At 37.8% G+C, this 15876-nt stretch overlaps 1 protein-coding gene across 2 annotated transcripts in view; it reads right to left on the reverse strand.

The window, feature by feature from the left end:
- Positions 1-15876, reverse strand: part of SEPTIN7 (septin 7) — a 58756-nt gene that overhangs the window by 14600 nt on the left and 28280 nt on the right. For both annotated transcript variants that reach the window (XM_051612708.1, XM_051612707.1), the window contains exons 2-5: positions 12135-12241; positions 5507-5607; positions 4772-4906; positions 1670-1787 (exon numbers count right to left, since the gene is read on the reverse strand). In XM_051612708.1, coding sequence (XP_051468668.1) covers positions 1670-1787; positions 4772-4906; positions 5507-5607; positions 12135-12241 — 461 coding nt within the window. The remainder of the gene's footprint in view (positions 1-1669; positions 1788-4771; positions 4907-5506; positions 5608-12134; positions 12242-15876) is intronic.

The raw sequence follows: 15876 nt of genomic DNA on the forward strand, positions 1-15876 counted from the left end.
CATTTCTAAGTTCTTTGCATATTAAGGTGGCTAAGTTACAGCATAAACCTTGCATTTACTTAACACCATCAGGTGATCCCAGTGGTATTGGGATCAGCTCTGCTTAGTCAGAAGACAGGATCAACTCCAGAGCCACACAGTTAACAGAATACTATTCTATCAATGCAAGATAACAAAAGTAAATGGCTGTTTTCTAAACTAGGCAAACAGAGATTTACACCAATCCAATTCTACTTACGTGCACGTGCAAAAACTAATACAATACAGATTAAATTCTCAGACTAGTCTAGCAATTAAGTACTTTAAAAAAAACTGGAAGAGATAACTGCAGGCATACTTCAGCCCTCTGAATTCCTACAGTAGCTACTGCTGTCACTCCTTTTCTGTTTCTAGCGCACCTGAGAATCAGTTGCTTGAAGCAGGAGCACCTGCCTGATTTAATAGAGCTCGTGACTGATGGACTGACTGTACCAGTTAGTTGCACTAAAAAGTATTTGCAAGCACTAATGAAAATGCAAGACTGTAGTCTTGCTGCCTGATTTGTCTGAAGAGTAGTTACAAAAAGAAACTGATTAATTTTCCAGAATTTTACAACAGAAAAATACTGGACCATTCAACTGACAGCTACACTGCAGAGCCCTGGGCAATACTTCTGGTTCATAGGTTTGCAGTCTTGTAAGAACCTAGTTTCCACTTCATGAAAGGATTTATTTTCAAAGTTTGATTTGTGAAAGTCTCTGCTATTTAACATCAACTCATTGATAAAGCTGCTTAGATGTGAAGTATTCTGCATTCTACAATTTTAACCTCTTTACCAAAAAACTCCCATGAAATGCAACCAAAACAGACTTCAGGTCTACAGCACCTTGCTTCATTTGTGCAGAAGTACAAAGCATCCTTTAATTTTTAGTCCTAAATCAAGAGCTTTGCACACAGCATCTCTTCACGCTAGCTCATTTTCAGAACATGTGTTATTCGTAACTACCACTGAACATAGTTCAATAAAACAAACTTCATGCTTTGTCTTTTCCTGGTCTGGGTCCTCCTTCTCCTCCTAATACAATCCATGTTCTACTCTGATCATTTAGTTGAAATAAAACATAAACCACTTGGAGACATAAATATCAAATTTATTCAACAAGCACAAATAAATTGTATCAGTTATATCAATGTTAAAATTATCTCATGATCTTTAAAATGCATTACCCCAGCCCATGGCTGAGTTACAGGCATACTGATTCTCATCTAATACCTGAGGCATCTTTAATATAGTTAATCAATATGACAGTGAATACCACAATACAATCAGTAACAGTGTAACAGTGTTACATATCTTTCTTTAAAAAAAATAAGAAAACCAAAACCACGTCTGTTAGGCACCTAAATCTTGAAAGCTCCCTTCCTCCCTTAGTGATTTTTATCTCAGCAGTGAATTATTTCCCTTGCCAAAAAACATACTACACTTGAAACCTCCTCCCCTGAGGACAGATAAAAGGTTATTTCACCAAGAAACATAATTAAATCTAGAGATATAAATTACTCAGCTTTGCTGTCTCGAGTCATTGCTTCAGGGTTCAAACTTTGCATATAAGAAGTTAAATCTCACCATTTCCACAGGGACCAACTTACTAAATTATCCCATGTTGTAAATATTTATATTTCGACTCACCTGTTTTTTAAATTGTTGGCATTCCTCGGGTGTAAGTGTGTCTGCTTTGGCAATAAGTGGAATGATATTCACTTTTTCATGCAGGCGCTTCATAAACTCTATATCCAAAGGCTTAAGCCTGAAAGACAGCATTAGAGCTTTGCCATTTATATTAATTAAACAAGATTGTACAACTTACACAAGAATGTAGATGCTATTCAAGATTTGTCCTGAAAACTATTCTGAAGACACCGACTTATGAGTGATAGATGTTTGAATAAAATTCAAAACGCTACCTGCAACTGTTACAGGAAATCCCTTAGCTTTGTATAACACCAGAGGAGTAAGTCCTAAGTTAATGTTACAAGTAGCCATGAGACTTCTGCTAGCTGAAATTACTGTCATTTAAGCATGTGATAAGAACTCTCCTATGAAGGTAGTAAAGCTCATGTCATTAGCTGGAAGATAGCACCATATCAAGCCAGACTGTTGTGAACCGTGCTCCGTTCATTTGTATGCCTCCTCCTGAGAGTGGGCTGTGGTGGTTACTACTTTGTATTTATTAGTTTCCTGAAGACCCTTAACTCTGTATAAAAGTAAAAATATCTCATCTATAAATTGCTGTGTATATATAAAAACAAAACACATTATGAAAGAGGATGACAATGACACAAAACCTAAAAAAATCCACCATATGGGTACATAAAAAAACCACTGAAGTGGGTCAGTATTTCCTGCTTGCTAAAGTAAAGCTACAGAGGTTTCTATGCATTAATGCTTCAGAATTATAGCAAGTTTAGTCAGGCTTAAAGGATTCACTTACAGGATTTAACAAGATTATTTCTCATATAAAAGAAATTAGGATTAGGAACACTAAAAAACAGATTCGTTTGGTATTCAAACTCAGCTTCTTCTCCAAGCCATATGCACACACATAAAAGAATAAAGAAAATGTTAAAGAACGTTAACTTCAATTTAACATTTTTACTTGTCACCGAAATTCTAAGCTTCTCAACGTGCTTCTATTAAAATGCAAACATTACTCCATGTCTAGATTAATGAGCACTGGTTTGGCTACCCATTTACCTTAACACGCTTCCTTTCTCTTCAATTCAAAAAGCTACCTAAGGCACCACTAGGTTGCAGGGCAGTTGCCAAAGCAAAATAGTTGAGAAACACAGCAGCGCTCTCCTCGAGGTCTTCATTTTGAAGTGGAGACTGGGGCAGGAAGCCTTTAAATAAAAGATCCTACAGCTGCAGAAAGAGGCTGCAATTTATTATCAGCCTATTGACCTACCTGGAAGGCTCCTCCTACCCCTTCACTCTTTCCCCCTATCCCCACAAAACCTAACCCATTAGTTTGGATCTCATGGGGATACTAGCTAGAAGTGCTGGGATGTGTTAAACGGAAGGACCAAACCTGCATTTTTTTCCTGCATAAATCATAATACAATTGTAAAAGCCAGCTTTTTAAGTCATAAGAACAAACAGAAGTTCACCTACAAGTGCTTTAATTCAATGTAAATACAATCATGCATTATGAAGACACTACTTGATGGGTTACATCCGCTGCTGCTGTCTGCACAGGAAACATGACTGAAGACTGCACCACCAGGAAAACCAGGTAGGAAGTAAGCAATGTCCTTTCAGAGAAGACAGAATCTTAAAAGAGGAAATGAATGCTAACAGCAGCACCAGTTCTCTCAGTGCTCCATTTTTTCCTTAATTAGATGACAATTCCAAGCACTTACTCCAGTAACTGAAAGACACCATGCAAACCTAGCTTCATGTGTCACCTCCAAGAATAACAAAGTACCTGTACAAAGAACATACATCTCCAGCTTTTAGCCTCACAAATTTAGTGACCAAAAAACTTAATTTATCTGAAGCATTACCTCCATTTTTCCTTACAATCTGTACCTCCTACTGGCTTAGAAAGTTTTAAAAGGTGAGGTGGGGGTGTGGAGGGAAGACGAATGTTTTTCGAAGAATCTGAAAGTTATGCTTGAAAAAGATTGACTAACAAGGAATGGATTTTCCATTTATTTAAATGCCAGTTTGATTTTGCACACTAGTAAAACAGTATATGCCAAGGATTCAAGTGTTTGAATTTAAAATTTACACGCACATTGAGCAAAACTGACTTTACAAATGTGCATGTTGAACAATCACCCCAAAAAATGTTTAGTTAAGGCATGTCTGCATGAGAAAAACTCTCCTCCATCCACTAATATTTCTTTCTAACTTTGAGAAGTCTCTGCCAAACTTACTAGAACAGTTCCAATGCAAGTTAGAGAAGCTGAGTTTAACAGCTGATGTTTTTCACTGCTTGAAGAATATTGCTCAGAATTCCTCTTGTTAGTCTCTTCAACACATATTAATACTTTTGACTCATACCATTGAATAGAAATAGGCTACTTATATTCTCTTCCTTCCGGTTTTGAAAGTGTAATTTAAGAGTCTCTGCCAAATCAGTTATAATACAACAATAAAACACTAAGCAACCAATTTCAGATATAGTCAATCTGCATCTAATACACCCTGGAAATGCAGTTCTCTCTCTCTACCACTAGATAGAAGTCTGATCAAGTTAAAAACTAAATGGGGTGGAAGGTTGCATAATAATTGTAAAAAATCCAAAATGTCTATACTGGAATTATAACTAGACATTAGATTGCACCCGAGGTGAATTAAAGCATGCTTCCAAGGACTCATGAAACTTCTCATCTTTGATTTATCATTAAAATCAAAGGGAGGAAGAGTGGAAAGGAAAAATCCCGTTGCTTGAAGCGTGAACCTGTTTCTGCTTCTATTGTAAACAAAAGACATAGATCACAAATAGACCTGGCACTTGTGAACCCTGTGCATTTGTACTTGTTCTAATACTGTTCTTCTTGTTATATAATTACACGTGCAATCATGTTTTCTGGTGTTCTAACTTATTACTTCTCTGGCTTGCTCATGACTGATAAGCCAAAGCGAGGTAATCTTCAAAATTAAGCATAGTATGTCAGCCATCAAGAAAATCCTTTTTGGAAATATGTACATAACTAAGAGTGCCAAACTTGGATGTTTCACTGAGATAAAAGATAGGGAAAGGAAACAAAATACACTAATACAAACCCATGTCCTGAAGGAGCAATGAAGTATAAACAACACTGCACTCTATTATCTGGCATCTGACGTCTGTTCACTCGAGATTCTGCATTCAGGTAGTCCTCAAATTTGCTGTCAATGTAGTCGATAACTGGCTGCCAACTGCAGAGGTTACATGAATAAAAATCTGTAAGTTATATCACGTATATAAAAAAAAGCCTATCTTTGCTAAGAGATGTACACTATTTCTCCATGGCTTGCCTTTTTATTATTTGTTTTAGTTAAGAAACCTCAATACAGCACATTTTAAGTAACCAGCTCTTCAACAAATGACTGAGTTATGTAGCTCCAAAAACACAATCAGTGAGTTCACTGAGAAAACCTTTCAAACACAATTGCCTTCATTGTAATAGCATTAAAGAGAACACTTAAAAACAGTAGCCAGAAGAAAAAAGTATGCCTTCCTGGTCACATCTTGTGACAGCACAGAAATCAATTCTGCACACTGCATGTGTGTGTAAAGAGCCAAATGTTCCATTCACTTTAAAGAGAAAAGCTGATAGCATTTCAATCAAGTTATAAAGGTACTTGGAACTACAGTAGTTATAAGTTTCCAGCTAGCTGACAAGTTAAAAAAAATGTTAAAATATTAACTGAAGATCTAAATGTGCAATAAAAATAAAAAAGGTCACAAGATATTGTATCATACACACAAAATACAATTCAGAATTACTGTGAGAGAACATCCAAAGAATGTCTTACCAATTACTATTATCCACAGCATCTCCAAATCCTGGTGTGTCAACTATTGTAAGTAGTAACTGAACACCACCCTCTTTGATTAAAACTTTTGACTGTTCAACCTGTAAAATTAATTAGGTAAGATTAATTTTTTAGCAATTTAGTCATCCACTTGAAACACTGGGAAAAGCATTTGATTAATAATAAGTCTGACAACTACTTGCTATATTTCATACTTCAGAGGGATACTGGGTCTGTGTTTTGCTTATAAAATCCAAGTAATGTTATAATCATTAATATTTTTAAAAAGAAAAAGTCAGTGACAAAAGAACTCAATATTTTAACTCCTGTTGAAACACAGAAAAACCCTAACAAAAAATAATAATGTCAGTTTTTAAAATAAAAATTCAGAGATATCCAGACATTCTGATAAACCAAGCATTATACTTGATGAAATTGTCAACTCTGGTCACTTTGGGAAAAAAAAAAAAAAAAAAAATTAAAAAAATACACTTTTCAAAACTAATCCTCCCCCCAAAAACCTTAGATTCTACATTTCTAGTCCTGTTAATGTATTTTTAAGAATGCATTTATTCTTCTACTAGTACAATGCTTAGGAAAGGAACCATAGAAAGTGATGGTTTCCTGTTACAACCAGATTGATACTGGCAGGTAGCACAATCTAGCTGCAATCTGCTAAACTAGACCCCATGTGACCATAATGGATTGGTTCCTGTTAGCTCAGGTCCCTGATGGAAACCTGGCTCTGAAGGCAACTGCATCAACAGAAGGCATGATGCAAGATCTGGGTGTGGGAACATGTGCCTCCTGTTGTGACCACCCATCTGCAGCACTGCTCAGTCAGCTCGCAGTAAGCATGTCAAAACAGATTAAGCATGTAATGACAGAGAAAATTAAGGCTCAACTGCAAAAGGGCTGCCACCCTTCTTTCTACTAATATCTCAGTAATTATCGATAACGCCAGTGTCAGGCCTATCCACCTGAGAAAGTGCTGTACACTGCTGTCGTATCAGTCAGTCTGATCCACAATGCTGAGAAATTACAAACTCATGTGTTAGCTCTTTCCAATTGCTTACATGTTTAATCATCGTTTTTTCCCTGATTTTAAGACAATTTTTATCACTAGTGATGCAGTTTTCCAGATACTGTTTCAAGAAATCAGCTGTGTGAGCTATTTAATCAAATCCACACACAAGCTGGAAGACACTGGTGCCATCTTGTTGTTCACCACTTAACACTTTTTAAGCCATCTGAACCCTAACTGGGGAGAGAAAAGGAAGTTCTATTTAACTAGCTGAACACCTGCAAGAACATTCAGTAATGAACTTTTAGAGAGAGTATAAACTTGGATAATAAAGCCTTTCTACATGGTCTCTGGACCAGCTCAAGATTTGAGAGAGATTGTATCAATGCTGCTTAAGCACTTGCACAGCCCTAGTTCCACAGGTGAAACACACTCTCTCACAGCCACACCTGAACATTATTGTATAAACACTTTGCAATTGCCCCTCATGTGATGCAATGTAACTCTACAAGATAAATTAACACTCTGAAGAAACTCAAACTGAATACCTCTTGCACAAGCCAAACACTGATTTGAATTATTAAAAGAATATTCAGAAACAGAAAACAGTAACTAATTGTAAAAAAAAGCTCCATAATCAACTTCTAAGTATGCAGGATGCTATTTTTACCAACTCATCAGTAGGGATCCTATCTAAGACAGATCAATCCCTTTCGCTGCTAGGTCTCAAAAAATTATCTCTGCTACGCTAAGTCTGTCTACAGGATGCAATCATTAGGAGCTGGTTCTTCATCCAACAAAAAGACATAAAATCCCCAGTAAGACAGTTTCATAAAACAAAAAGTCCCCAACACTGGTCTGCCTGGATGCTAGTCACAGAATCCAGGCTGGAATGGACTTCAAAGCCACCCAATTCAATCTCCTACTTGAGCAAAACTTACTGCAACATAAGCAAGATTTAAAAAATAATAATTAAAAAAACAAATTACCCTTTCACTAACTGTAAAACTCAAGAGTTTTATGGAGAAATTTTATAGCACACAATCTATGCCAGAACTCAATAATCCCCAGCCATGCAACCAATCCAGCCAAGAGTTTACCACTCACAAGCTTTAGCACACAGAAGATTAACTTCTGATTCCTCACATTCTTTTTACTATCTTGCACATTTTAGTCACTGAGCCCTCCTATAACCAGTATCTCTGCAGGCATAAGAAACCCATGACACTCTCAAAATACTGGAGTTGATAATGTTGAGAGCTGTAGTCTTGCCAAGTGCTACAAAGTATCACCTTTATTCTCCAGGACAAAAATTCCCAGCAAGAGCCCTTAAACTATCAGACACTCACAGTGGAATGTTTTTGTAAAAGAAGCAATTAATAAAACATTATCTTGAATGTGTTTATAACAAAGGAAAAGGAAGGTCAGGAGACCCTCAGAAATGCCACACCAAACATTTTTCCTGATTCTGTATGCTCATAAAACCTAAGTGTGGCTAAATTTGTGCAGATACCTTCAGACAAATGGCCTGCACTAATTGAATCTACAGACAGTGCTAATACCTTATTGGGTGGTGAGAGTTTAAGTTTATTCTTACTTTTCATTAATTCATGTAGAGATCTTGCTATCAGAGCAGGGTTTTCAAAAACCTACAGAACAAGAAACATTAGGTGATCAAATTAAATGCCCTGTGCTTGTGTCATGAACAATCAGACCACAGCCGCCACATACTGTAAGTGGTAGAGACTGCTGGTAAGAGATAGTGGGTGAATAACCTGCCATAAGACCTCTGTCAAGCTGCATTTTTCTAATCTAAATGGATGTTTCCATACATGGTCACAGACACAGAAAGCAGCAACATCTGGAAGAGATCCAGAAAATCACTGTAAACTAGTGTCATTCATAGTTAGGCATCCAACTGCATCCTATCATCTGATTTACAAGTACTCCCAAGGGGTTAACAGAAAACATTAGCTCAAGTCCTGGAATTTAAAACTTTTAATAAAAAAGTCTCCACCAAACAGCCATTTTCCCATGCACTCCAGTCAGCTGGGTCACACGGGCCTCCTTGGCAGTTACTACACAGCGTTCCTGACTTGATGCTACAAACTTGACTACTTCTAATGGATTACTCAAGCCTTTACCATACTCCATTTAAAATAGTCAAATTCCATAATTTCTGAATAAGCTTCTTTTAAATTCATCTGACATTGAGTCACTTACTATGAAGTGATTATCCGTGTTTCCCATGAAATTAGTATGAAGGACCTGGCTCTCACAAGAACTTGAAACTGTAATTGTCTTCGAGCCCAAACCACAGTTGGTATTTATCTATGCGAGACTCTCTTACAACTCCTGATCAGCAAGGTATCCCCATCATTTAAAAGCTTGCAATTATTACCATCAATATTTTAGGATGCTCTGGTGCTCTGTCTCATCTCTACCACACAAAACTCTTTCCCCCTGTACTCAGCACTGGTAAGGCCACACCTGGAGTACTGCGTCCAGTTTTGGGCACCTCAATTCAAGAGTAATATTGAAGCGCTGGAGCGAGTACAGAGGAGGGCAACGAAGCTGTTGAAGGGCCTAAAGAATAAATCTTGTAAAGAATGCTTGAAGGAGCTGGGAATGTTTAGTTTGAGAAAAAGGAGGCTGAGGGGAGACCTCATCAGTCTCTACAACTACCTGAAAGGTTATTGTAGAGAGGTTGGTGCTGGTCTCTTCACAGGTAATTAGCAACAGAACAAGAGGGAATGGCTTCAAGCTGCAACAGGGGAGGTTTAGACTGGACAGTAGGAAAAAAATTTCACAGAGAGAGTGGTGAGACACTGGAATAGGCTGCCCAGGGAGGTGGTTGAGTCACCATCCCTGGATGTTTTTAAGGGTCGTTTGGAGATGGTGTTGGTGGATGTGGTTCAGGGGAAAACTTTGTAGAGCAGGGATGATGGCTGGACTCTGTGATCCCTAGGGTCTTTTCCAACCTGAATAGTTCTATGATTCTATAACATCCTCAACTCACTGACAAAGAGTACAAATGTACCACTCTTAGTTCTTTGATTTAATACTTGACTGGAATCGCCTCCACATACACGTAGCTACGAGTGCACACAGAATTTTCAACATTGCAGAGGGAAACAATTTTATCCTCACTTAAATAATGACACCAAAATATGACAGTTTCGGTTTCCTCTTTTAAATGCTTTGCTTACTGATTTTTCATTCAGCACAAGTAATTGAAAGCTAAGGAATGTTACACTATGAGTATACTGAAACAACAACAAAACATACTTATTAGACAAAGTAAGCAGTACTTTCTAAAGGGGACACTGGTCTTTCAATAGGTTTTATTACAATTACATTATTTGCCAAGTCATGACATACCCCATTTCACCACTGAAAATAGTTTTGGCTACCTCTCAGCCATCCTCAGGCTTTAGCCCACACAGTGGAAGTAGGAAAAAATGCACCAGCTTTCCTGCCAGGGCTTTTTTCATTTCCCTCCCAGCTTTACATGCAAACACACACACACACAAAAAGCTTCCTGAAACATACAAAGAGTTTTTTTCAGTGTGTAAACTAATAAAAATCAAATCACTTCTGAAGAACTCAAATCGTCAGGATAAACAGATCATCTAACTTTGCCACCTAATAGATGAAAATACTCAGATTCCACGCACAGTTTTAGTTTTTCTTACACTGGTCCACTTTTAGCCAGGTTGGAACCGAGTTAACTCAGAAAAATGTCTTGTTATTAAGTTTTGGTGTCAATTCTTCCTATGATTTTTCCCAATTAAAAAAAAAAAAAAAATAATCTTCCAATGACAGGTAGTCTAACCATCCATTGGTATTTAAACTATAATTCAATGAACATAACCAAATCAGTTTAGCTTCAACTAAACAAATATGTAATCAACAGTAATGAAATCACACTCTCTTCCAATAAAAAAAAGTCTTCTACTTTCCTTTTCCAACATTCATTGATTATTTCATTAATAAGTACATTATATCAGACCTTAACTATTCACATACCTTTTCCAACCCAGTTAACATCTTTTTGAATCAGACAGAAATTCAACCCTTCTAATTCAAACCCTGCTAACAAGTTTTTAAGTCCATTTCATCAGAGCCACTATGGTTTAACATTAAACTGACATAGCTTAACAGACATGGCAAAAGCTTAGAAAAAATAAATATATTGATAATCTAAGTCAGGATGTTCAAAAGCTTTCTTCCAAAGTAAAATATTTACATTCTGCAAAGAATGCATTTTACTATTAAAGACTTTGATGTTGAGTTAACTGACAAGCAATGTCAGTACAAGCACGTATGAGCGTAACTAACTTTTTCCTGGCACCATGGAAATTATTCACTGTTCTGAAATTGGATTAAAGAAACCATTACCTGAACCCCCAAACAACAACAAACCAAAACCCCCACTAAACAGTAAAATCAGTAGATCACAGCACTGGAGCACAGTTATTAGATTCCACTGAATAAAAAAAAAAACAAAACAACACAACATTCAATTTTACAGCTCCTGTTTAGCACCCTGTGCACCCTCCTAACTCAAGACAAGGCTTAATCACTTTATGACAACTCTGTAATGGCACAATCACTTCAGTCACAGTTCAGGTGGTCTAAGACAGTCATTTTGCAGCTGAAGGAACTGCTGGACAACAGCAGCAATGGTGAGCACCCTGGTCTTTCATCTGTATGAAGTCTGAGTATCACAAGCTGTCTTCACCAAAAATCTCAAACAAGTGTCCGACATGCATCAAGGGAGATGAACAGAGCTCATGCATGTTTATTCAGCTGCTCAACTGTGGAGACAGAAAATACCCCACTGAAATCTAGTGATTTTGTGAGCTGTCCATAATGTTATTTATTAGTATTGGAGGTGGTTTTTTAATAACCTTTTTATAATACAAAAAACATGCTCCTTTTCTTAAGAGAAAACACAATCATTAGCAAATTATTACTCAAAATAAATGGATTGAGTTCAGTTTTCCACTCTTTGACTAAACATTCCAGCTGTATCATGGACTTGCAGAAACATCATCTTTCCCTATGTATGTCTAGTCCTTTAAGTCAAACAGGTTCACCCTAGTCCCAGATATGTTTCAGAGTAACAACTTAAAATAAGTAAAAAGTGTGTCACAAAGGATACAGGCTGCAGAAAATTTTGGATGTTTTTACTTGCTAGGTCCTTACACTTACGTAAAACCCTCTAATTATTTCTGAAAGGCTATCTTAAACAGTCTAGAGGTTTATGCACACACATCTACATATTTCTAGATATATACTCAATACTTTAATTTATAATAAAACATTCAATTTCCAAACAGGATTGCATCCCTATGGAGTTTCTAAAGTACAGGCAGCACACAAAACATTTCATGGCTCCTGCACTCACACAGGCTACAAGTTTCACAACCTGTAAGTTTTGTATAGCTAAGATACTCTGAAAGACACACTATTTCTCAGTGGTTCACAACATGACTATATCTATCTGAAATATAGGTTTTTAATGTGACAACTGTACCCCCTACATGACTAAAATGCAAGTTGCACTATTCAAGTTGCAGGTTTTTCCCCCAGACATACCTGTACAGTCTTCTTAATTCTGTGTGAAGGACCTGGATACTCAGGGGAATACAATTCTGTTAAGAATAACGAGTTGATTAATGTTGATTTTCCCAGTCCAGATTCACCTGGAAGAAAACAGAGCAGTTTCAGTAAATCCAAGAGTATCACACTGAGTATAAACATAAACATCAATACTCTTGAAATGTAGTACCTGAAAACATACACTGCACTCTTCATGCTTTAAGCATCTCTCGTATTTTCCAATTTCAAGGAAAACCTTGCAAATCCAATGTTGGATTCTACAGACATTAATTTTTCAGATCACATTAAGTACTGAACACATTTAGTGCTTCTCCATTGCTCTCATTACAACAGAGGAAGATTCTATTGCTCCAGATTAATGTTTATGAACAAGCTATCTTTGTGGTATTACTTCTGTCACTTATGTGGGGAAGAACAGAACAGTTTCCCACAACTTCCTACCATGATGCCAAAACAGACTGAGCTATCTCCTTTATTTCAAGTATTATTTGAGGCTCTTTTATCAGAGAGGGAAACAAAAAAACCCCAAAACAACAAAAAACCCACAAAAAAAACCCCAACTAACCAAAAAAGAGACAGAGATAAATTTGTTTAACTTCTAATGCCACAAAATCTAAAGTTCCAAAACTATGTGGTTTGCATGGGAATTTTGTTGTTATTGGGGCTCAGAAGGGGGACTGCATTTTGTTTGGTTTTTTGCTAATTTGTTCATGAATAACAATAGAAGTCAGCCTTGCTAGAATATCTGGAGACACTACTGCCATAACAATCCAAGCAAATGCAGTTACAACTCCCCAAGCAAAAATTAGCCCCCATTTACAGCTCTACAGAGACAGGAGCAAGAATTTCAGCACAACTACTCATAACCGTATTTAAAAATACAAGTCTTTTGCTTAGTTTTCTATCGTAAAGAGACCACTTCAACCCAACAATTCATGCCAGTATGAAAATTAAGGTAAAAAGTATTCAAAAGTGGTACTTTGAGTTTTCATATACAGTGCTCTTAGTACACTGACCTGAACAGAAACACCTACACAGAAATTTGCTCTTAAGCTAACAAATTTGGGTGCAAAATACATACTACTGCTGAGGGAGGAAAATTAACTGCACTGTCCCAACATTTTTTAAATAAAAAACCTAATCTACTAATCTCTCCACCCTCAACAAATAATGATTAGAGACTAAACTCAGAGCTTCAAAACTTGTCTCGAGATACATGTCCTGGGTTAATGCAAGTAATTGAGAGTTACAAAACAGAAAGCAGTTACAAACCTCAGCAGACAAGACCCTGTCTCCACTGTAATGGCCAGCTCAATTTCATACACAAGCTAGCTTATACACATCAGCCATCTCGATTACAACGGTGTAGCTCAAAGCCTCTGCAGCACCGAGCAGAGCAATCTGATTAGCTATACTGTAAACGGATTAGCAGCTGATGAAACATTGCAACCAGAGCTTTGGCAGGCTGGCTACATTATTAGCAGCGCTTGTTCTTCAAACCCCACCCTGTCAGACAGATGAGCTAACCCACGCTGCAAGCAGGGTCCAGTTACAGCTGAGAAGATGGGCTGCGGCAGCCAAGGAACAAGGAGATATTCAAGTTATAACCTCAAGACAGCAGTGCTGGGAATGCTATCCCCAACAACACAAGTGAGCCAGAAGGCACAGGCTTGCTGACAAGCATCTCATCACTACCACTTCAGCTTCTGCTGTTTCCTGTGGTCAGATGCATTAGTAATTTCAGAACTATGAAGTTGATAAAAATCCCTAAAAGTGTTTGTTTGCAAATGACACAGGTCTTCCACTCTGCACTTGCAAGATCTTTAGGGAAGGGTCAAGCTGCATCTGAGAGGCTTCCCTACCAAGTCTGCAATAAAAAAGTTTCTGCAAGGCACAGCTTCCCAGCCTCTCAGCCACAGCTAGTTTAAAACTTAACTTTTTCCCATCTCACAATTCTTGAGACACACGGTATCGTTCCAGTTAAGCTGAAGAGTTTTTTATCTACCCTACTGAACCTCTCAAGAGGAGGGCTCCACTTTTGCAATGTAGAATTCATATCCTTTCAGTGAACATCACTTTTTTAGTTGAATATAATCTTGCAAAAGGCTCTCTAAACACTTTTGAAGGAAGATTTCTGTAACAGATTCTGCTTCAATATACCAGAAGGGTTGTCTCTTCTCCCTTCTATTAGGGTTATTGCTGGTCTTAACACGCTACAGAATTTAAAGTGGAAAACATCCAGAACAACCACTTCTCCTGAAAATCACAGTTGCCACTGAAAGTCAACAGAGAGAAATAAGATTTTCAGCTTTGAAAGAGGACCGTGGAAAATGAGTTCACCCTATATGGTTCCTACAGCTGTGGCACAAGCCATAGCAAGGATTGGAAGGGTGTTTTGGGCCGAAATTAGTGAAAAGACAAGTACACTATGTATACGTATGCACCACCTTGTTCTCAAACCTGCCCAGCCTCCTACATACCCCTACCTATGTGAAGTTTAATCAGCCGGTGCAGATTATAACAGCTTAGACTGCTTGACTGGGCTCCAAAGTTCAAGAGGGAGAGAGATTTACTTGAGTCCAGTGGAGGGCTACAAGGATGACTACAGGACTGGAACACCCGCCTTACAAGAAAGGCTGAGACCTGGGGCTATTCAGTCTAGAGAGGAGAAGACTGAGAGGGGATCTAATTAATGTCTATAAATACATGAGGACTGGGCATCAAGAAGGCAGGGCCAACCTCTTTTCACTTGTGCCCTGTAATAGGATGAGGAGCAACGGATTCAAACTCAACCACAGGAAGTTCCACCTCAACAGGGGAAAGAACTTCTTTACTGTGAGGGTTACAGAGCACTGGAACAGGCTGCCCAGAGAGGTTCTGGAGTCTCCTTCTCTGTAGACTTTCAAGACCTGTGCAGATGCCTTTCTGAGTGCTCTGTCCTAGTTTTTTTGGTCCTGCTCTGGCAAGGGGTTTGGACTTGATGATCTTCAGAGGCCCCTGCCAACCACTAACATCCTGTGATTCTGTGATTCAGTAATTGATGTATTCCATGTAAGAGTTTGCATCAATACACCAGTCCTGGACACAGCTGTACATGTGACCACTAACATCATCTATGATGGTAGTAAAAGGCTATAATATAAACTAAAACAACTGCACTGAAAAGGTAGGTAAAAACCATAACTGGAACATACAGGATTGTACTATAAAGGGTCAAGCTGCTTCCACTGTAATCCAATAGGAGTTTCTCTGCTGACACAGGGGAGGCAGAATTAAGACATCAAGTGTATTCGAGCATTCTAGCAACCTTCATGTAAACATTTAGATATTCTGATCTTTGCTTAGAAATATGGTAAAAACAAAAACCAAACAAATGCTTGCTCAACCCAAATTCATCTGAAAGGATTCCCTCCTGGACGGGCTTCCAAAGTTGCAACGAATATGACAAACAAAACACAAGAGAAAAGGGAACACATATAAAACTTACTTTGCCTTAATATGAAGGGAAAAAAAAATAAAATATATACATTCCAGATAAAATGCATTCTCCCACTCTCAGCAAGCATTTCTGGTGAGATGTTGCCCTTTCACCACTACATGAAGTGGCATAAGAATGCAACGTAATAGAACCATTTCAGTGGTAATAAATTCCAATCACTCAGTGCATCATGACAAAGTAAGATCTAGTTGCCCAAATTAGAGTGAGTGGCTTTTAGAA

The sequence above is a fragment of the Apus apus genome, chromosome 2, assembly GCF_020740795.1.
Source record: "Apus apus isolate bApuApu2 chromosome 2, bApuApu2.pri.cur, whole genome shotgun sequence".
Taxonomy (NCBI): domain Eukaryota; kingdom Metazoa; phylum Chordata; class Aves; order Apodiformes; family Apodidae; genus Apus; species Apus apus.